The sequence below is a fragment of the Meles meles genome, chromosome 5 (assembly GCF_922984935.1).
Source record: "Meles meles chromosome 5, mMelMel3.1 paternal haplotype, whole genome shotgun sequence".
Lineage (NCBI taxonomy): Eukaryota > Metazoa > Chordata > Mammalia > Carnivora > Mustelidae > Meles > Meles meles.
Genome location: NC_060070.1, coordinates 7945864 through 7969790, shown reverse-complemented (window position 1 = coordinate 7969790; position 23927 = coordinate 7945864). Strand labels below are relative to the sequence as shown.

The 23927-nt window shown below is 41.0% G+C and overlaps 1 protein-coding gene across 2 annotated transcripts in view; it reads right to left on the bottom strand.

Annotated features, from left to right (window-relative positions):
* Positions 1-5023: 5023 nt before the first annotated feature.
* The window catches only part of SLC22A2 (solute carrier family 22 member 2), a 34107-nt gene continuing 15203 nt past the window's right edge, over positions 5024-23927 (bottom strand). The window contains exons 5-11 of one of the 2 annotated variants that reach the window (XM_046004112.1): positions 22586-22700; positions 20985-21091; positions 19402-19616; positions 18436-18544; positions 17513-17625; positions 13075-13174; positions 5024-7054 (exon numbers count right to left, since the gene is read on the bottom strand). In XM_046004112.1, coding sequence (XP_045860068.1) covers positions 6988-7054; positions 13075-13174; positions 17513-17625; positions 18436-18544; positions 19402-19616; positions 20985-21091; positions 22586-22700 — 826 coding nt within the window. In that variant the 3' untranslated portion in view covers positions 5024-6987. The remainder of the gene's footprint in view (positions 7055-13074; positions 13175-17512; positions 17626-18435; positions 18545-19401; positions 19617-20984; positions 21092-22585; positions 22701-23927) is intronic. The other variant, XM_046004113.1, reaches the window with a different exon arrangement.

Genomic DNA, 23927 nt, shown 5'->3' with positions numbered 1-23927 from the left:
GAGCTGCCATTGTTGTTCCACATTGGGTTGTTGCAGTTCACATTCCTTGTTGGAATGTATGTTGAACCATACAGTCTTCATAAGCTTTTCAGCAGGTGTTCATCGAACACCTCTGTTCATGGTCAAGGCAGGATCAGAGGCCATGCATACTAACAAATGATCTGTTTTCCTCTGTCTTTTTCCATGACTAGATCTACTGCCTCGCCTTGATTTATAAACAAAACCTGGAAAACCTACAAAGAGAAGTGTTTTGTGGTTTATCTAGGAATAATACAGAAAATATTGCTGTTATTTTGGTGAAGAAAATCAATTTTGTACAGTTTATTTCAACTTAAATAAAATGTGAACTTTGTTTAAAGTTCAAAAAAAATCCTGGACTTTGGATTCAGATTGTTTCAAAGTGTTCTGAGTGCTGGCTCTACTTTAAAGAAATCAGAATGCCAAATTATAAACAATGCGTTGTAAGTGTGGTTTATGCAAGAAGAGCATGGGGAACTCCCATCAGGAGACCTACTTTGAAAGAAAAGATCTTCACTATTCATTAAAGAAATATAAATATATTCTTTTTGTTTTAAGCTAAATTAAATAAAATTTCTTTTTACTAAGTGGGCATTAGGTAATGCAGATTCTACTAAGCGTGTCTTGAACAATATGGATAGAGGGGTTTGCCAGCCCTCCCTCCGCAAGTCACCTCTCAGAGTCTGTGTGGCCAACCCCTTTCTTTTCTAGAGTGTGGGGTGCCTGCTGGCATGACCATGCCCTGAGCACATCCAGAGGCCCCTGGTCTTAGAGGCGGCAGCCCCGCCCATCTCAGCACTGTCGGGAGAAATCGACATAGAAGGCCATGTCCCCCAGAGGGCTGAGCACAGCCCACACACAAAGGTTCTCCATAAATGTGAGCAGTTCTTCCTTCCAAATCACTACCTTTCTATCTCCTTGCCTGCTTGCCTGCTTACAGAAAATATGTTTAATTCCAGGCACACAGAAAGAGAAACTCAGAGTCTAGAGTATTACGAGTATTGCCTTCTCTGTGCTCTTATTACTTTTTTATTCCAATACTCCTTCTGGCTTCTAGAGGTGGAGTTCTACCCAGAGGTCACCAAATTTTCTCCATGAAGGGCTGGGTAGTCAATATTTTAAGATTTGTGGGCCAGAGAATATGAAACTATTCACTCTGTTGCTGTGATTATGAAACAGCTGTAGACAGTATAGAATGAATGTTTGGCTGTATGTCAATAAAACTTTACTTAGAAAACAAGCAGCAGTCTGGATTTGGCCTATGGACTGTAGTTTGCTGAACCTAGTATCTATAACAAGCATTCTGAACTGAATGAGAGATCAGGAAAATCTCAGAGACTGTATGCAGATTTTGGGTATGTATTTTTCTAAGTATGTATAGAGGAATCATAATTTTCTTCAGATTTCAAAGGCACTTTAATCAATAACTTTAAGAAACGTTGCTCTAAAGAAATGGTCTCTTCTAAGCCCCCATGGCATTTAATTTTTTAAAAATACTGTAATTTTCATGATCTGTTTTTAAAACTTTATTTTGAAATAACTATAGAGTCACAAAAAGTTGCAAAGATCGTACAGAGAAGTCCTGGGTCCCCTTCACCTAGTCTCCCAGTGGTGACATCTTACATAATTACAGTATACTATTTTTTTAAAGATTTTATTTATTTATTTGACAGAGATCACAAGTAGGCAGAGAGGCAGGCAGAGGGAGAGGGGGAAGCAGGCTCCCTGTTGATCAGAGAGCCTGATGCGGGGCTCAATCCCAGAACCCTGGGATCATGACCCTATCCGAAGGCAGAGGCTTAACCCACTGAGCCACCTAGGTGCCCCAATATACTACTAAGACCAAGAAATTAATGTTGGCACAATATGTGAGTATAGTTCTCTGACATTTTATAACATGTGTAGACTTATGTAACCACTGCTGGAATCATTTTCCATCTCTGTAGATATTTTTCCTTTCATGAATGACCTTGTGAGATTGGCTTTTATCACTCTACATAATACCCTGAGATCCATTCAAGTTGTGTATCGTTAATTTGTTCCTTTTTCTTACTGAATCGTATTCCTCAGTATGGATATACCAGTTTGTTTAACCATTCAGTCATCGAGGAATGTTTTGGTTATTTCCAGATTTTGGCTACTATATGTAAAGCTTCCATGAAAAATTGTGCATAAGATTTTGTATAGACATACATTCCTACCTCTAGGATAAATGGCCGGGTGTGCAATTGCTGGATTAAAGGGTAATTGCATATTTAGCTTTTTAGGAAAGCGTCAAAGTGTTTTCCAGAGTTAATAATTTATTTTAAAAAGAGGCATGAACATATGTCATGAACATGCATAAGAAAACATAAAAATGTAAGAATTTATATCCAACAGATAAACTTTTCTTTGGGATGCCTGGGTGGCTCAGTTGGTTAAGCATCTGCCTTAGGCTCAGGTCACGATCCCAGGGTTCTGGTATCAGGTCTCACATTGGACTCTGTCCTCAGCATGGAGCCTGCTTCTCCCTCTGCCTGCCACTTTCCCTGCTTTGTGCTCTGTCTATGACAAATAAATAAATTCTTTTTTTTTTTTTAAAGATTTTATTTATTTATTTATTTGATAGCGAGAGAGAGAGATCACAGGTAGGCAGAGAGGCAGGCAGATAGAGAGAGAGAGAGGGAAGCAGGCTCCCTGCCGAGCAGAGAGCCCGATGTGGGACTCGATCCCAGGACCCTGAGATCACGACCTGAGCTGAAGGCAGCGGCTTAACCCACTGAGCCACCCAGGCGCCCCCAAATAAATAAATTCTTTAAAAAAAATCTCTCCTTATACACTGTGCAGTCTGGGACTTCCTCTTCCTAGGTCATTATTTCTATATTATTATTCCAAAAGTCCTTCACTGTGGGGGTCTTTCTATAGAGTAGCTATAAATTGTTTTCAGTCCTTTTTAACTAATGAGTAGATATACCATAGTTTATTTGAGAATTCCTCATATTTAAAAACTGGTTATTTCCAATTTTCACTGTCATCAGGAAATGATGGAACAAGTTTCTCTGAGATGCTTCTGTGTGCACACTTGTTCTCAGAGACATACATTCTGATATTATGGATGCTACCAAAGTGCCTGCCTAAAGAATGTATCAATCAATACACCTGCCAACAATGTACACCTGCCAACACATCCACACTCAATATTGACTTTATTAATTTATATTAATTTTATTGATTCATCTGAGTGCAGAATATGTTGTTGTTATTTGTATTTCCCTGGTTAACAATGAGGTTCCACATTTTTTTCTTGATAACTTAATTAACCTTTTTATGGTACGTCTGTAAATAACTATTTGTACTCTTTTTTTTTTATTTGATAGACAGAGATTGCAATTAGTCAGAGAGGCAGGCAGGGAGAGAGAGGAGGAAGCAGGCTCCCTGCTGAGCAGAGAGCCCGATGTGGGGCTTGATCCCAGGACCCTGGGATCATGACCTGAGCTGAAGGCAGAGGCTTTAACCCACTGAGCCACCCAGGCACCCCAACTATTTGTACTCTTAAATCATTATTTTTTCCTTTACTGTCTTTTTCTTACTGATTTTTAGTAGCTCTTTATTTCTGTTGGGTATTAACCCTTTGGAAATATTTATATATATTGTAACTATTTCCTCAAATCTGTCACTCATCTATTGAATTTGCTTTTGGGATGTGTGTGTGTGTGTGTGTGTGTGTGTGTGTGTGTTTTCATGTGGTGTGTGTGAGTTACACAGCCAGCATCACTTAGTTTAATCTTGTTTTGCATAGTCACATTGGTCAGTCTTTTACTTTACGTCTCTTAGATCTTATTCTTGCCCAAGAAGTCCTTTTTATTTCAAATTATGGAAATACTCTCTTATATCTTTTCTAATGTTTCTGGTCTGAAAAATACTGGAACTAATGCCAGGTGCTTTATCTGGTACGTTAAACCTGGAATCTTAGATTAGAGCACCCATCCTGACAAACTGGACCTGATTCAACATTATTTCATCCTCTGGACTTGGTATCATTACAATTCATTCCTAAATTTCTCCCCAGATTTCTGCAAATGTTACAAAATCTTGAAATTCTTTTTGTGTGTAAAGTATGTCTTCCCCAAACTTCTTATTTCTTCTCTTGAGACATGCTGGAGTCTACTCTAGGCATATCTGGGCACGATATCGTGGGTGGGTCTTAACGTGTCCTGTCATCCCCTCTTAAGGTTACTGTGTAAGATGAGGTCATTAAAACTCTTCAAACAAGGGAAAGTGTTTTTGTTTTACAGAAAGGAAGAGAAGGGCTGCTTCTTTTGTTCAAGGAGGTTCAGGGGATTTGGGGGCTCAAGATTTTCAGATTCATTTGCGTCAACTTACAGTTTCCATTTCATTTCTCAGGAGTCCACTCCTTCCCATCCATTCTGTAATTCACATTTCAGAGGCATGTCTAGGCTCTGAATTTAATCTGTGATATAATTCTTAACACATAGGTTCAAATTTTGAGACTGCTTTTCAGTGGTATCAGCCTTGCCTCTACAAAACTCAAGGTCTTGAAAGGCCATCATAAGGACCTCTCATTTTCTCTGTTAATGCCTCAACTTGACACTTGAAAGCCTAAAGTTTTTATGTTCTGTTTTAAAATTTCTCCATTGGAGTCAGAAGCAATTGGCTCTATCCCAGAAATTCTGTGGCCACAGTCTCCAGTGTGGTGATGAAATCCAGCAGTCCCTTGGCCTCCCAAAGCCTTGCTTTAAATAGGTTCTTCATTTCGAGTAGTCACCGCTTAAATTTAAGTAACTGTTTTGTGACTGAATGTCGTAGATAGATACTGTCAGTATCTCACTTTTTCCTGGCAGTTATGGCATCAATATGTCCAATCCCAATCACATCATTTAACAAACTACAGATTTTCTTATTTGGAAATCTATTTCCAAATAGAATATTAGAATATTAATTTATGTTGAATATTAATTCATGCTGAATCAACAAAACAGAAACCACTGTAGGTATTTCAGAGAGAGACAATTCAATACAGGCACTCATTTACAAAATTGTTGAGCAAAAGAGAGAAAGCTATGCTAGAGAGAGAAGAGGGTGTATGCATAAGACCGGGAAACAGCAATTGCTTCTGGCTGGGGCCTGAGACTCTCATTGCCTTGAAGTCAATGAGACAATGATGTTCCTGCTGCTACTGCTGTTAAAACTGCCCCACTACCATCGAGCTGTGTGACCAGGAACCCACATTCCTTTGGCTCAGGTGGCCAGCAGCTGTTAACTGCAGCTGCCCAAGACACCTTCATGATATAGAGGAAAGACCTCCCTTGCTCCTATCTTCCTATCTGGCCGATGCTACCCATTGGCAGAGCCTTATAAGAAGCCAGGTGGCAAAGGGCCAGGAATATGTAGTTTTAACACCTAGTGTTACAGAAGAAAATTTAGGGCAAGTATGCACTCGTTCTCAGGACAATACTGGGAGATGTGCTTCCTCAAAATGAGGGAGAAGACCAAGAATGAGGAAGACTTCTGACCTATGAGACAGGGAATCCCACCCAAGAAAAAGGCAATGGGATTGCTCAGGAAGGTGAGGAAAGGAGAGTCCAGGACAACAGCTAGGCAGTAAGCCTTAATGTCAGCCAGGCTACACTGGACCAGAAGGGCTGCAGGCTCCAAGTGAGTTTAGAAAGTGGGAGGGCTCCCTGGAAGAAAGAGACGTGTTTGAATGCACTGAGAGATCTATTGTTTTATCAGAGAATTGGGGGGAAAGTAATGGGGCATATATAGAAAACAAGCAATAAAAACCAAGGCCCAAGAGAAAATGCTGTGAAAGAGCAGGGGTGTGATCATTATAGACTATGTGGTTCAGCTGTTGAAAATAGTTACACAGCCATAACAATGTGAATGTCAACTTTTGATTGAATAAAAATGTGATAACATGGAGTTTGAAGAGAAGAGAGAAGTTGTGTGTTGGGATGAGGAGAAAGCTGAAGAAAGCTAAACCTTTACATTTTATATAAAAAGGTCAATGGGTAATGTAATATTTAAACCTAAGAAGTCAAACACTGTCAGTTTAAAGCTAGTTATTCAGCTATATAAAGATGAATCACAAGGGAAAAAAATCCAGCTAAAATAGTTGAAAATTATTCCAGAGGCATTGATAGAAGTAGAATGGAGTAAGGAACTTCTGTTTTTCATTATAGGCTTTGAAGTATTTAGTTTCTAAAAGCTTTTATTTACTATATTATCTTGGTAAATATTAATATAATTTTTTAAACCACAAATTTAGAGCAATTTTTATCAGTGAAACATTACTCTGTTGGTTTAATAAGATAACTTCAGTGCTGCTCTTTGTCAAACTCTTCTCAAGATTTTTTGTAAAAAGCACACATTTGTACTCATTCAGTCTAAATAGAGGAGATTAATGATTACTCAGGTTGCATTTCTGATTCTTTCACTTTAGTTTCCTTTAAAGTGTAACCCAGATAATAATGAATGTATTTTAAAATTTTTCACGCATGACACTGAAAGACCAATTTAAAGTTCCTGATGTTCCAGAGAACTTGATATTGTTTAAGTGTATTATATGTTTAAGAAAACAGGGTCTCTCTGTTTCCACTTAATTGTTTTTCAGATTTCTATTTTGTTTTCCTGGCCCACAATTCCCCTATGTGTTTTGGTTTGATACCATTGTGGAGAAAGGAATAAAATAAAGAAATACAAAGATGAAAACAATTCCCAGCACCCCGATAGCACTGTCCTAGGAATGCTGGGAATGGAGTGAGCTGGTTTGGTAGGGTTTGGTAGGATCTGGCCCCACGGGAAGATTTTAATACATTAGGACAACAAACTCTATTTGGCTATAGACCTAAATTAGTAGGGTTCAAAGGGGAGTGAGGTTGAGTTCCATGGGCTCTGTGGTGCTTGGAGAAACATCTGTTCTGGACTTGTATCATCACAGCAAGGCCATGGCAAGAGTGGTCTCTCTTCTTAGTTTAAGGGAATGTCTAGTTTCTTGATTTGGAGATAAATCATCTTTTCTTTGTTTTTTCTTGGTCTGCAGTAATAAAAAAACATGGAGAGGGGATAAAGAAATTGTGAGGAGGCTGAAAACCAAAATAAAGAGGTAAGAAATAAATGGAACAACAAATGGATGTAAACTTTTTCTAGGCACAGTATTGCAGTGTTCTGAGTGGTGAGTCCTAAAAAGAAAACAGACAGAGCCTGGTGAATAACTTATGTGATGGAACAGTTCCAAAAATGCTCCTCTGGGAATGGGACTGGCCTATGTTCCTTACTTAAATTGGTCACTTTTCTATGTAATAAAGGATGCAGATAATGTCTACATTTAATCTTACATCAGTTAAAAATGATGATTGCAAAATCTAGACACTGTTGTCATCAGTCCTTGCAAATACAATTTTAGAAATTATTCTTACCAATGTTTATTTACTTTTTAACAGTTGGGCACGTGAAAAATCAAATTGCAAATTTTCTCAATCATCTTATCTTTATGAATACTAGGAAGTTGCAGATACTCATTATAGAAATGCTGCTTTCTTCATCATGCTGTTCCCTGTTGTGCCTTTTGGACATGCTCTGCCTGATAATAGTATTCAAATCTGGAATGGGTCTGCTCCCATGTTCCCCAACTGCTCATAAAATTTTCCCCACCTGGGGGTGCTTAGCCCTGTCTCAGCTTCTGGGCCAGTCTGAGACAGGGAGTATAGCAGAAGCCCACCCAAATCCCCTGGCAAAGCTGGGGTTCTCTCAGGCTCCAGATATAGGGGCCAAAAGAAGTTGGTGGTGCTCCCAGGGTCTCTATGTCAACAACAGTAGCAACAAAAGCAGAAGCAGCAACAACAGAAACAATAATTACAACAGGAAGACCAGCAACAACAGAAATAATGCCAGAAACAGGAACAGCAGCAGTAACAATAGTAATAACAGTGACAATAGCAGCAGCAATAGTAACAATGGCAACAACAGCAGCAACAATAGTAACCACAACAATAGGAAAAACAACAGTAACAATAGTAATAATAATAACAGGAACCACACCAGCAACAATAGTGACAACAGCAGGAACCACAGCAGCAGCAACAGTAACAGCAACAGTAACAACATCAATAGTAACAATAGCAACAATAACAGCAACAATAGGAAAAATGACAGCAGCAACAGTAGTAACCACAGCAACAATAACAGCAATGATAGTAACAACAGAAACAACAGGAATAATAGCAACAACAGCAGCAACAACACCAGCAGCAGTAACAATAGTAACAATAGCAGCAACAACGGCAATAATAGCAACAACAGGAACAGCAGCAACAGTAACAACAACAGCAACACCACCAGCAGCAACAGTAACAACAACAGCAACAGTAACATCAGCAACAACAGCAGCAGTCATTATAACAACAGTAACAACAGCAGACATAGTAATAACACCAACAACAGCAACAGTAGCAGTCATAGCAACAACAGCAACAATGGCAGCAGCAACCATAGTAACCACCACAACAACAACAGGAACAGCAGCAGCAAGAGCAGCAGCAGCAACAGTAACAATAATAACAAACCCAGCAACCATAGTAACCACAGCAACAGTAGTAACCATAGCAACAGCAGCAGGAGCAATCCCTGTAACCACAGCCACAACAGGGGCAGCAGCAGCAGCAATAATAGTAACCATAGCAACAACCATAGCAGCAACAACAGTAACAAGAACAATAAAAACAGGAACAATGGCATCAATAATAGGAATAACAGGAACCATGGCAGCAACAATAGTGACAACAATAGGAACCACAGCAGCAGCAACAGTAACAATAGCAACAAAAACAGCAACAATAGGAACAAAGACAGCAGCAACAACAGTAAACAGAGCAACAACAGCAGCAATAATAGTAACAAAAGGAACAACAGCAACAATAGGAACAACAGTAATGCTAGTTACAACAATAACAACAACAGGAATAATGGCAGCAGTAATAGTAATACCAGGAACCATGGCGCAAATAATAGTAACCATACCAACAACAGCAGCAACAACACCAGAAGCAGCAACAATAGTAACAGCAGCAGCAACAACGACAACAACAGCAGCAGCAACAGTAACAACAACAGCAACAACAGCAGCCATAATAACAATAGCAACAACAGCAACAACGGCAGTCATAGTAACAGCAGCAACAATAGTAACATCAGCAGCAACAACGACAACAACAGCAGCAGTAACAGTAACAACAACAGTAACAACAGCAGCCATAATAACGATAGCAACAACAGCAACAATGGCAGTCATAGTAACAGCAGCAACAACAGCAACAAAATCAACAATAGCAACAGCAGCAGTCATAGTAACAGTAATAAGAGCAGCAGTCATAAGAACAACAATAGCAGCAACAACAGCGACAATAACAGCAGCAACGGGAACAATGGCAGCAACAACCATAGTAACCACAGCAACAACAGGAATAGCAGCAGTAGGAACAGCAGCAGCAACAGTAACAATAATAACAACAACAGCAACAAGAGCAACAGCAACAATAGTAATAACCATAGCAGCAACAATAGTAATAAGAACAACAACAATAGGAACAATGGCATCAATAATAGTAATAACAGGAACAACAGCAACGACAGCAGCAACAAAAGGAACAACAGCAACAACAGGAACAGCAACAATAGCAGCAGCAACAGTAACAACAATAGCAACAACAGCAGCAGTCATAATAACAACAGCAACAACAGCAGCACAAATCTTCATAAAAGTATCTATAGATCACAGAGAAGATCTACACATAAAAGTATCTGTAGATCACACCAAGAGAAGGCATATAAACCAACAGCAGGAATAATCTTGGTGACATCTCCCAAACCAGATGAACCAGCCTGATGGGAAACCTCTTACAAGTAGACGTGTCTGTGTCTCTCACGGAGCCATGCTTCCCTATCTCAAAACTATTCAGAATATGTTTTAAAATTTTATTTCCACTCAGTCATCTAGGGACAAAATCACCTGTTTTACAAAGCAGCTATGGAAACTTCCGTGAATAATAGGATGGTATTGGACATTTCCAAAGAGCCAGGCAGTTTCCCTGCATGTATCTCATTACAAAGATCCAATGAGTAGAAACTGTTGTCCCCATTTACAGATGAAGAAATCAAGGTTTGGAAGAGTTAAGGCCACGTGATGGAAAATATCAGGAACTGGCCTAACAGATTACAGCCCAGGCTCCTCCTCACAGCACATTACTGACTTCCCAGCTTGGAGCTGCTGCACAAGCCTGGAGAGCCCACGATTAGAGATGCTGTGGAAGGAGCTCAGCATTTAGTCCACAGCTATACGGGAAGCACCTGGTTTGTGCTGCATCCTAGGGATACAATAGTAAATGGGGTACAGTCTGTGTCCAAAGGGAGGCTCATGTGCAGGGGAAGCTTCACTGAGATAGAGGTATGGGGGGCCAGGGGACGGTTGGTCTAGATAAAGGATCTCAAGCTCAAATGTCTGCATGCACCAGGCAGAAATAATAAATGTGCTAGGCACGAGATAGCGGGGAATGTAGCTCTGTGCCTCCTCCAACAGGCATGCCCTTCCAAGCCTCCAGCCAACCCTGCAGCTCATGCAAACTACCAGCAAGAGGAAATGCCTGCTCTGGGTTACCAAATCCTTGGAATTTTTTTTCTTTAACAGATTCTGGAAATCCAGCTTATGTGGAATTTCCCACTTTAAAAATACCATGTAGGTCAAGCAAAGCCCTTGAGGCCCTGATGTCTTGTGGGTCACCAGTGTGTGACCTCTGGCTGAGCTCAAAGGTCTTTTGTAATGTTGAGCTCCAAGCTCTAGGAAAAGCCTTAGACCACAGCTATTCTTTGCGGCCTCATCTGCATGGGTGCCGAGTGTGTTAAATGGGAACATTGTGTAGAACGGATAAAATTCAGTTCAGCTCATGGTCGCAGTAAGCCAGAACTGGAATACAATTAAAATGAGTAAAAACATCTAAGCATACTGCATGAAGAAATTGTGGGCAGTGTGTCCTATGTGTCTCTCCACTAGACTTTCTTAAGTTTATTTTTGAATAGGTTCCCATGGTCCAAAATTCGGAAAGTAGAAAAAGGTATGCACTGGAAATCCCTCCCACCTGTGTTCTATAGCCACTGAACCCACAGACAGTCAACATTCTGGTTCTTGCATATTCTTCCAAAGACAGAGGTAAAGATAGAGGTAAATATATATATTTATCAAGTAGTTGCCATACCCAGCATGGAGGCCAATGTGGGGCTTGAACTCAGGACCCCAAGATCAAGATCTGAACTGAGATTGAGTAGGATGCTTAATGGACTGAGCCACCCAGGTGGCCCCCTTTTTAAAATTAGTAATGTATTTTAGGGGACTTCCCTTATCAGTGTGTATAAAGCTGCCTCCTTCTTTTTAATGGCTGTATAGTATTTTACTGAATAACATACCATAATTTATATAACTGGTCTCCTAATCAATGTGCATTTAGGTTGTTTCCAATCTTTTGTTACATAAAAAAATTGTCTTAAAGAGTAATCCTGTACATATGTCATTTTGTACATGTAAATTCCTGGAAGTGTGGAACGGCTAGGTAAAAAGAAACACACGGGGCACCTGGGTGGCTCAGTCGGTTAAGCATCTGCATTTGGCTCAGGTCATAATCCTGGGGTCCTGGCATCAAGCCTTGAATCAGGCTCCCTGCTCAGGAGGGAGTCTGCTTCTCCCCCTGCAGCTCTCCCTGCTTGTGCTCTTTCTCTTTCTCTCTCAAATAAATAAATAAAAACCTTAAAAAATTAAATACACATTTTGGATACTTTTGTCATATTTCCATCATAGAGATTTCACCTGTGTATTTCCACGGGCAATGTAGGACACTATTTCCTTACATTCTTCCCCAAAACAATGTTACCAAGTTGTTTGGTCTTCAACAATCTAAGTTGTGAGGAGTGGTGTTCATTTGTATTTCTCTTGTTATGTAGGAAGTGAGCATATTTTCATATCTTTAAGAGCTGCTTTTATTTTCCTTTCACTGAATTATGTGTTCAAGTCCTTAACCCATTTTTTTTCTTTTGTGTGGTTCTCTTATGGATTTGTTAGAGTTCCTTATATATTAAGAAAATTAGTCCCTTATAGAGGAGTAAATATTTTCTCCACATTTTTGTTGTTATTATTTTTTTTAGCTTCTGTTAGTTTTTCAATGCAGAATTCTTTGTTTTTATAAAAGCAAACTTACATATCTTTTTAAAAATGAGTTCTGTCATGCTTAGTGAAATAAGTCAATCGGAGAAAGACAACTATCATATGATCTCCCTGATATGAGGACATGGAGATGCAACATGGGGGGTTAGGGGGATAGGAGAAGAATAAATGAAACAAGATGGGATTGGGAGGGAGACAAACCATAAATGACTCTTAATCTCACAAAACAAACTGTGGGTTGCTGGGGGGAGGTGGGGTTGGGAGAGAGGGAGGGGGTTATGGACATTGGGGAGGGTATGTGCTATGGTGAGTGCTGTGCAGTGTGTAAACCTGACTATTCACAGACCTGTACCCCTGGGGATAAAAATACATTATATGTTTATAAAAAAAAAATTGGAAGAGGAGGCGAACCATAAGAGACTATGCACTCTGAAAAAGAACCTGAGGGTTTTGAAGGGGCGGGGAGTGGGAGGTTGGGGGAGCCAGGTGGTGGGTAATAGGGAGGGCACGTATTGCATGGAGCACTGGGTGTTGTGCAAAAACAATGAATACTGTTACGCTGAAAAATAAATAAATAAATAAATAAATAAATAAATAAATAAACCTGCCAAAAAAAAATGAGTCCTGGATTTTTTTTTTCTGTACTTACAGAGATACCTTCCTCACTATGAAAGCCTGAGTATTTTTCTATGGTATATTCATTATTTTACTGTTTCTTTGTGTTTTCCAGTCTTTGATCTCATGTGACTTGATCTCAATGGATGGTATGAGGTATAAATTCAACCTCAGATTTTTTTCCAACTGGCTACAGAGTTGGCCCAGATGTGTATGGAGGAATTTGAGCTCCCTACCTCTGCATGTTTTCAACTTCGTCAATAGTCTCAGGCAAAGCCTTCCCTTTGGTCTCCGGGAGCAGCAACACCAGTCCCCCAGCAACCAAGCCAATCACCGCTGGAAGCCAAACAGATGCAAATCACATTAAGAACTAAAACATGCAGGCTTTATAATCGGAAATTCTTTAAAAAATTACTACTTCTTAAAAAAATTTTGCGTGTGTGATTTTCTATACTTACAGATTTCTTTTTTATCTCTGACTATCCTATAAATATTTTGCTGATTCTAAACTCTGTTGGATTATAATTCCTTATAGGGAGATGGAATACTCAACATTTCGAGTCAAGGTTATTCTAGGCTAGAGAACATTGCAATAATATTAAGATACATTGGAGTTAGAAAATAACTCAGAAAAAAAATCAACTCTAAGGAAAGGAAGAACATAACCCTGCCAATATAAAGCACTTAGTAATGAGAATTAGTCAGAAACTTGGAGCACGACAAGAACCCCGAAGTCATGAATCACATATCACTGCATCATGGCTTTTAAAAAGCATAGCCAGCCAGGCCTACACTTTTAGTTCTGATTCGGGTTCCTTTTTCCTTTGTCAGCAGCTGTAATGTTTTTGCACATGCTGGGGAGTCATAGTAAACATTCGAGTGTTTATGTGTCTTAAAATTCCCATTAACGTTTGGGATTTTAAGGTTATGTTTTATGTTTTGCGGTAACAGAATGCAGGAAGTAGATGTGGACCTTTAACTGGTTTTGGAGTTCCAAAAAATTGCACACTGGCCTCTGTTTTTACGTCTTTACAGAATGACAGGAATCGAGGCCACGGAGAGAGGTTTAGGACTCTGGCAGAGCTCTGGGTGTCTGGCATCCAGTTCCGAGCCCCCACTCACTGGTCTCGAGCCCTGGGAAATTTGGCACCAGACTCGTGGCCATAAAGTAGGGTGATATTCCCACCTCATATGCTTGTACTCAGACTGAAATGCACTCCTGCTTGTTACATGGCAGAACTTGTCACAGAGTTATGAATGAAGTAGCTACCTTCAGAGTTTCTCCAAACATGTAAAGATTCACTTGGTTGTAACTTGTGCAAATGTTGTATGTATTTGCTGGCTTTGATTCTCTGCAGTGAGTGAATTAGGAAGAGAATATATAATAGATTAATCAAATGGTCATCTCTTTAGCTTTTTATATTTGCAAAGATAAGCCTCATTAACCAGGGTATTTCCTTTTTTAAAATTAATTTAATTTAATATTTTCAGTGTTCCAAGATTCACTGTTTATGCACCATACCCAGTGCTCCATGCAATACGTGCCCTCCTTAATACCCACCACCAGGTTTGCCCCAACCTCTTCAAAACCCTCAGTTTGTTTCTCAGAGTCCACAGTCTCTCATGGTTCATCTCCCCCTCCGATTTCCCTCAACTCACTTCTCTCCTTCTCCTAGTGCTCTCCATGTTATTCCTTATGCTCTACAAGTAAGTGAAACCATATGATAATTGACTTTCTCTGCTTGACTTATTTCACTCAGCAGAATCTCCTCCAGTCCCATCCATGTTGATACAAAAGTTGGGTATTCATCCTTTCTGATGGCTGAGTAATACTCCATTGTGTATATGGACCACATTTTTTTATCCATTTGCCTGTTGAAGGGCATCTTGACTCTTTCCACAGTTTGGTGATTGTGGCCATTGCTGCTATGAACATTCTTTTCATTCCATCTGTATCTTTGGGGTAAATACCCAGTAGTGCAATTGCAGGGTCATAGGGTAGCTCTATTTTTAATTTTTTGAGGAATCTCCACATTGTTTTCCAAAGTGGCTGCACCAACTTTCATTCCCAAGAACAGTGTAAGAGGGTTCCCCTTTCCCCACATCCTCTCCTACACTGTTGTTTGCTGTCCTGTTAATTTTGGCTATTCTAACTGGTATAAGGTGGTATCTCAGTGTGGTTTTGATTTGAATATCCTTGATGGCTAATGATGATAGACATTTTTTCATGTGTCTGTTAGCCATTTGTATGTCTTTTTTGGAGAAGTGTCTGTTCGTGTCTTCTGCCCATTTTTTGATGTGATTATCTGTTTTTTGAGTGTTGAGTTTGAGGGTTGTTTTTTTTTTTATAGATCCTGGATATTAGCCCTTTGTCTGTACTGTCACTTGCGAATATCTTCTCCCATTCCGTGGGTTGCCTCTTTGTTTTGTTGACTGTTTCCTCTGCTGTGCAGAAGCTTTTGATCTTGATGAAGTCCCAAAAGTTCATTTTCGCTTTTGTTTCCTTTGCCTTTGGAGACATATCTTGAAAGAAGTTGCTGTGGCTGATGTCGAAGAGGTTACTGCCTGTGTTCTCCTCCAGGATTTTGATAGATTCCTCCCTCACATTGAGGTCTTTTATTCATTTCAAGTTTATCTTTGTATATGGTGTGAGAGAATGGTTGAGTTTTATTCTTCTATACATAGCTGTCCAATTTTCCCAGCAACATTTATTGAAGAGACTGTCTTTTTTCCACTGGATATTTTTTCTTGCTTTGTCGAAGATTATTTGACCATAGAGTTGCAGTCCATATCTGGGCTCTCTCCTCTGTTCCACTGGTCTATGTGTCTGTTTTTGGGCTAGTAACATGCTGTCTTGGTGATCACAGCTTTGTAGTAAAGTTTGAAATCAGGCAACATGATGCTACCAGCTTTGTTTTTCTTATCAACATTTTTTCCCAGTGCTCTTTCAACTGTTCATTTCTTGATTTTCAGGCTCTAATAATTGCTTCTGGTTATTTCAAGACCACAGTCAGTATGCCATATTGCATGCCAAAGAATGGAAAAGGAGTAAACATGGAAAAGTATTTGTCTTGTTTCTTGCTAGCTGCTCAGATTGGTGAGAAAAGAAGACAGAACTACAAGCATTGATAAAAGTGGAAGTCAACTTTGAGTTTATTTGAAAGGGTGAAATAGAGTTAAAATCCTTGATCTTTTCCAGAGGAAGGTGAACACCAAGTGAGGTTCCACAGAGGCTCATCTAGGTCTGGACTTGGCATTGCATGGTTAAATGGTCCTTGGAGAAACATGAAGTCTGTTCTCCACCCAGAAATGTCTCACTGACCCGAAGGTCACTCACTGCTCACCTAAGGGAATGGCCAAGATTGAGGCACCTCCACCTTTCTTCTTGGAAGGAAGGCATCCAGAAAGAGTTGTGGTATTTTCCCAAGATGGAAAGAAGGCTCTGCACAGGTCCATCAGCCAGTGTTGGGAGAGGAAGATGGCCAGGGTCATGCTTATGCCAGGATAAAGAGCTTGTGTTCTATCAACTTTGGCCATCTTGCTGTTATTAAGTCACAGCCTAGAGGAATTCACTGGGTCTGTGTTGAGGGTGAGTTTTATCAGCAGTGTGGAACATTTATTTGCTTTCACATCTACAGCAGTGGAAAATTTCTCCCTCACACATCCCTTGAGAAGAGGAATGAGCGGAGGTACTTGTGTGTGACCAATGTGTGGCATTAGGAGAAAAGCCATCTGAGAGTGGCTTGTCTTCCCTCCCCTCAAATTAAGTGAGGGTTCAGGAAAACTGTCCATGTGTGTTTAGACCCACTCCCAGTGGGTCTGGGTGTGTTGAGGCCTTCTGGCTAGCTCAGGGAGGCGAATGCTGTGTGCATGACTCTGGACACCCCTTTGTACCCCTCTGTGTGGCACAGGGGGAGGGTCTGTCCCATTGTCCACAGCTATGGGGAAAAGAATGGACATGAACGAATAGGAGTGTCCAAGATTCCCAGACACCTCTCGCAGTCTGTAGATGTCATGTTCAATGTTGGCCTCTGCATGTTAATTGCTGATAGTTAGATTTGTCCTTGTCACCATCCATGCTGCAGGCTGGGCAGTGAGGGGAGAGGGAGGGCTCTGCATTGGTACATTCCTTCAGGGTTGGAGGGAAGGGCTGTGCCAATCCTCCTTAAATCTAATTGCCCAAGGGATTTGGGGAAGGGTTGCCTAACACCAACACAGGTGTGCAGTGATGCTGATGCATTTCCTTAATAGCGGTCTTTCAAAACCCCTGGGTTTTAACCTCTTTTTGTTGAAGTAATGAAGTGAAAAGTTTTGTATTTCCCATGTTTGGCCATAAAGGAGGCAGAAAAAGTGAGCTCTGTGACAAAGAGACTCAAGCAGGGGTGGAAATCGGTGAGCAGAGAGTTAAGGGTGTTCCTCAGGCAGAGAGCTTTCCACCTCACTCCTTCTTGAACTTTGTATCGCTGAGGCTGGGAGTCCTAGTGGTTCCCATACTTGAGTCTTAGTAGGCATCAATAGTATTACCTATGCTATTACTAACACTGAGAGAAGTACTAATTACTATTACTGGCATTCAGTAGTTGTCAGGAAGCATGATACCTATTTTGAGATGGAACAATGGAGGTCCCTAGAAAAACAGGTTTTCATTTAAAGATATGTCTGAGGATTTCTCACCAAAAACCACCAGCGGGAGCTCATGCCAGACATCAGTGAGCCGGTAGACCAGGAACGGTGTGATGATGCCGCCGATGTCACACATGGAGGAACAGACAAGGACACCCAGATTCCTGCAATGCAGGGAGCTGATTTAATTTCCAGCTTCTACCATAGAGTACTTATTCCCACCCCACCCCCAAATAAATCCTCCCCAAATCGCTAAAATGTCTGTGAACTGAAAAAATGGTGTTCACCTTGTTTTCAACACACATAAATGGTGCATGATTCGTAATTCCACTCATATTCCGTTGTACTTGTTTTATATTAGCCTTTTTTGAAGATTTTTAATGGGGGGAGCATTTTTCACTTTTTACTTTGGTCATCTGGCTTCCCTGCATTGTTCTATGGTCCTGTTCATACTGTTTTCTTTCTTTTCTTTTCTTCCTTTTAAAAAAAATTATTTATTTGAGAAAGAGTGAGTTAGAGAAATAGAATGAGCTGGAGAGAGTGAGGGTCCAAGGGAGAGGGAGAAGAAAACTCCCGGCTGAGCAGGGAACCTGATGTGGGGCTCCATCCCAGGACCCTGGGATCATGACCTGAGGTGAAGGCAGAGGCTTTAACCCACTGTGTCACCCAGGCGCCCCTGGTTTGTGCTGTTTCTGTTCACTATTGCCCATGGCCATTTGGTAATCCCTCTCTTGAAACCAGTATCTTCTGCTCTCACTACACAGTGACTGTATTTGACCCTACCCTGTAACTGAGAGATGTGGTCTGGCTACTGCCTTTAAATGTTCTTACCCTCTCTCGCCCTGTGATTTGTTTTGGTTTTTGGTTTTTCTTGCCCTGTGTTTTGAAAAGGAAGGTGCCATCTGCTGGCACTTGTAGTTCTAGCCCATAAGGCAACACCCCAGCCATCTTCATGTTGAGGAAAATGTGCTCACCTGATGAACGTGGGGTAAAGCTCTGCATTGACCAGGCAAACCATTTCGAAGGCCATTGTAATCCCCATTCTACCCAAACACGCAACTGTAACTCTTAGCCAATGGAGATCTGAAGGGCAAAAACGCACCAGTTACACACATTGTACACAATCCCTGGTCTGCAAACAGTGCTCCAGATGGGAGAGTCCACATTCCAGAATGGGATGAGAATGCAATATTCTTCTTCTCTAAACTCAAGACTTTTGAGCTAAATTTTCCATCTCTGTTAGTTGTAACTTTGGACAAGATTCTAACACTCCCTTTAGACCTCAGTCATTAATGACAACTGGATTATACCAGTTTACAAAGCTGGGACAACTCTAATTTATACAGCCCATCCCAAAAAAAACAGCAAAATATGGGCATATTTTAAATAAATGCTAATAACTACAGGGTTCAAAGAAAGCTCCATGTTGCCAATAGGATTCCGTTGTACAGGTTTTTGCTTCTCCTAATTGAGAAAACATTTGAAAAGGGAAGAAAGGAACTGAGTAATTGTGCATTGGTTGCATTTACCTAAACTTTCTTATTCGTTCTACAGGATGGTGCAGGGAGCTCAAGGGGAGTTACCTAAATCGTATCTGGGAAATGCGGGTATAAGACTTTAAGCCTGGGCCTGCTCTACCCCAAAGCCTATGCTCTCTGTTCTGGGCCAGATCAGTGGCCTATGGCATGTGTCCTCTTAGTGTCTTGTTATAGCACAGTAGAGAACAATCGTGATTATATTACAGCAGGCAACTGTGAGGTATAATTGTTCTTAAAGACAGGGTGACCATATGAGTTTGCTCAGGAAGTTCCCAGATACTGTGTTCAATCTTTCCAAATTGACTTGGATGATAAATTACATCATCTTACTATCAGAGGGTTGTGACATCTCCTCTTCTTGGGGCCTTGGAAGACAAGACGCCAGCGTGGCTTGACACTTACCATCAGGGATGAAAACCGAGGCGAGACAGGCTGCCCCTGCCACCATATTTGATGCGGCCCATGGATACCGACGACCTATACGATCAATGGTGAGGATGATGATGAGGGCGGCTGGGAATTCCACCAAGGCAGAGTAGAAGAAGTCCAAGTAGATATTGCTCCCCGCAAAGCCCATGTGCATGATGAGGCCTTGGTAGAGAACAGAGCTCGTGAACCTGAGCAAAGAGGAGAAGCTCAGGTCAAGCCAAGCACCAGAAGCAAGTCATCAAAAAAGGAGAGTCTTCTGGAAAAAGAAGAGTTGGTCGTGGGTCACCTTTCTGTGTCATCTTCTTATTGCTCTTCCCTTCATTCTACTGCTTTTACATGATCTGGCCCACCACAGTGGCTGACTGGGTCCCCAGAACTGGGACAGGAAAAGCAATCAGGATAGCACTCCCTGGCCAAATTAAAAACTAGATAGACGTCTTTCTAGAGTGACTTAGTTGGTAAAACTGTCTTGGGTTATTAGTGGTTGCTAATTATTTCTTTGTGGTCTTCTAATGGAATTGAGATCAAAGGGATGGACCACTTAATTCAAATTTTAGGAAGTCAGAGACCCAAACGGGGTACCAAATCCCCAAATGGGTACAAACTCCCTTCTTGCTGATATCTCCTCTAACACAATACAGATAGCATTTTGACGATGTTTTTTGGTTGTGTTTTGTTGACTGGAAGTGTTCATTATCTATAATGACAAATAAGAGGATGCTGGGCAAGAGTCACAACTATCCAGAAAAGGAAAGAAGGGTACGAAGCCAAATTTCCTGGCTGTATTTTAGAGGTAGTATTGATAAGGTTGCTAAATGAGTTCCCGAGGAGCCTTGCTTCTGGCTGTGATTCCAAATCTTCTTGTGGCCAGCATGAGTCCTGGGACACACTTAAAAGAAAGCGAGCTGCACTAAGGAAGGCTTGGTGCTGAGTGAATGGCTCACAGATCTAGGAACAGCCTGCAGATAGCAGAAATGATCACACATCACCACTGGACTGTAGAGCTCGTGGATTATTCCTTGTGGTTTTTTTCTCCTTCATAAGTTTACTTCTTTCTCCAATAGACAAGAAAGGGAAAATACCCTTTCCTTGCTAGCCCTGTGCAATAAGGAGAGATCTATACTCATTATAGGTATAGAACCAGTAGTTCTCAGGTTGGGCTCTATATCAGACTCACCTGGAGAATGTCAAAATATTGGTGCCTAGAACCTTCCCTTGACCAATTCAATCAGTATTTTCTGGGGCCAGGGTGGGGTTTCTGGCATTGGTATTTTATAATCTTGCAGGAGATCCTAAGGCAATGCCAAGGTTGAGAACATGCTCATCTATACTTTGAGACTGTAAGCTGATTTCAAACACCTGTCTCAAAAAGTGGTATCAGAAAACGTGGTTATAAATGAGATCCCTTGCTGTCCACTATCCATACTGGTACTGGATCTAGGCTGTGTGACCGTGCTCTCTTTGTTCCCCCCCTAATGTGGATGACAGGGATTTAAAATAAAAAGAAAAGAAAAGAAAGAAAGTGGAGGGATTTTAAAGTAAAAAATTTTCCTTACCAGTTGTACATCAAGATCAAAGTATGTTTCCTTATCTGAGGGGTTCTGACCAAGTCAAGAAATGAAGGATTCAGCTTCTCGTCAACTCCCTCATCAGGTCTGAGGCTCTAGGATAAAAACAGCAGGAACAGCTTTGTGTGGTGAAAGACGGTGTCTCTGGGTAAGACGGGGAATCATGACAGTACCTGCTTGACACCTGCTGAGGGTTTCGAATGAGGCTTTCACACTTACTAGCTCATTTAACCTTGGCTATCCTGGAAGTTCATTTCCATCTTTGTTACCCCCTTCCAGAGAAGGGGAAGCTAGGCTAGGGGGAGTTAGGTCACTCATGCGCACAGGTCAAGCAGCACTGGTCAAGCACAAGGGGGCAGAATGAAGCCCAGCTCAGGGGTCCTGAGGGCTGATGGCTCTGGGCATGCTCTTTGTCGGACCAGGAGGATTTGCTCCGGGACCTTGGCACTCAAAGCAGCTCCGTATCACCTAGAGCTTGTTAGAATGAAAGACCTGGGGCACCTGTCTAGACAGGCTGAACCACTCTGCATTTCTGCCAGGTCCCCAGGGGCATCCTGTGCACAGATATTAATTAAAGTTTGAGAAGCCCTGTGCTGTAAGAAAACAGTAGGTGGTGGAGCTGAGATTCAATCTCCAGGGTTCAGGAAGCAAACCTTTGCGAAAACCAGTCCTTCCTACAGCAACATGGGTGTTGGGGGGGGGGGGGGGCTCTGCAAGCCTGAGGAGTGAGGGCTAGAACATTCAGCAGACCCACAGTGCTCATGTGAGTGAACTCTGCACGTTGGCCAGACAGTGATTCATGCGCGCTTTAGTCCCTGACTGATTTCTGAAAGGATCTAGAACTTAAGAATCAGGGCTATTCTGGTCATGCAGGGTAAAGAGGATCCGCCCAACCACCCAGAAACTGAAGAGGAGGTTAAAAAAAGGGGGGGGCTCCAAGTCCCCAAATGCTCACTCTAAAGTCATGAAAATCATAAATGCTTACAGATAACCTATCTTAGCTCCTGGCACAGAGACAATTACTCTTACTTTGATGGGGTTTTCTAATCAGCTTGATTTTCACTTTTCCAGCCCCTGTTGGATCAAAAGGCTTCAGCTAAAGACGATGAGGTCTTCCAAAGGCAAAACCATGAAACATGGAGAAAATGGACGGACACCCCCGTGATACGTTTTATTTCAGAAGGCAAGAGACTGCTCAGAACATTTGGGGCAAGTTTCTATCAAAAATGTTTAAAATTCTAAGAAACGATTTCTGTCTGAAGACCCTTCCTGGAAAGAGCCCCCTCCCTGAGCATGCCCATGAACACCCGGGGAAGGAAGACACAGGGTGCCTGGGTACCAGTGACCCCACAGCCTTGGGTGCACACAATAGAAGCTTCTCATTTGCCTTTAAGTGATTTTTGGTTTCCTTTTAGTTTTATGTTTTTGATTGAGTGAGAATTTTTGACCAGGAACCATGAAGCCTTGTACAACAGAACTACCCTGTTGCATATGGTGAGCCCCTTCTGTAACTCCCCACTGAAAATGCATGGTTTTCTCAGACCCTCCTGTCACTGTTCCTCGATCTGAGAGTTCAGCTGCTTGCTCACCTGAAGGGAGGCAGGCAGAGGTTTTCCATTTTTCTTTGCGATGTACTTCATGACCCTCATGGCTTTAGCACTTTGGTTCTGGGAGATCAGCCACCTTGGAGACTCAGGTATGAACCTAAGGGTTAGCACACGTGTTATCAGTATGGGATGTGGGGGTCTTCCGGAGCCCCTGTCCCTGCGAGAGATCTTACACAGTGAGGTTCCGTTGGGTCTACAAAGGAGAAAAAATTGTGCAGGAGCTACCCAGCAAAGGAGAGCAACAAAATGAGAAAGCAGCCTACTGGATGAAAGAAAATATTTATAAATCATATAACATGTAAGGAGTGAATATTCAAAATATACCAAGAACTCATACAACTCAATAGCCAAAAAAAAAAAAAAAATCTGATTTAAAAATGAGCAGAGGATCCTAATACACATTTTTCCAAAGAAGACATTCAGATGGCCAACAGGTACATGAGAAGGTGCTCAACATCACTCATCACCAGGGAAATACAAATTGAAACCACAATGAGATGTTACTTCACATCTCTTAGAATGGCTAGAATAAAAAAGATGAGAAATAACAAATGCTGACAAAGGTGTGGGGAAAGGGAAACACTTACACACCGCTGTTGGGAATGCAAACTGGGGCAATCACTGGGGGAAACAGTGTGGAGGGTCCTCAAAAGATTAAAAATAGAGCTACCATATGATCCAGCCATTCCACTTCTGGGTATTTAATAGAAGGACATGGAACTATTAATTCAAAAAGGTATACACACCCCTGTGTTTCTTGCAGCATTATTTACAAGAGCCAAGTCATGGAAACAACCTAAGGGTATATATATATGTGTGTGTATATATATATATGGATATATTATATATATAAGGATATATTATATATAAGGATATATTATAAATATAAGGATATATTATATATATGGAATATATAATATATAATACATAATATTCCATTATATATATAATTATATATAACATATATTACATAATATTCTATTATATATATAATTTTATATATAATATATAATTATATATATAATGGAATATATATATATTAATATATAATGGAATATTATCCAGCCATATAAAAGAATGATGTCTTACCATCTGTGACAACATGGGTGGGCCTATAGGGCATTTTGCTAAGTGTGTAAGTCAGAGAACGACAAATACCATAAGAGCTCACTTATACACTGAATCTAAAGCAAAGAAACCCCATAGACACAGGGAACAAATTAGTGGTTGTTAGGGGAGGAGGTGGACAAAATGGGTGAAGGGGTCAAAGGCACAAACTTCCAGTTACAAAATAAACAAGTCCTAAGGATATAATGTGTAGCAT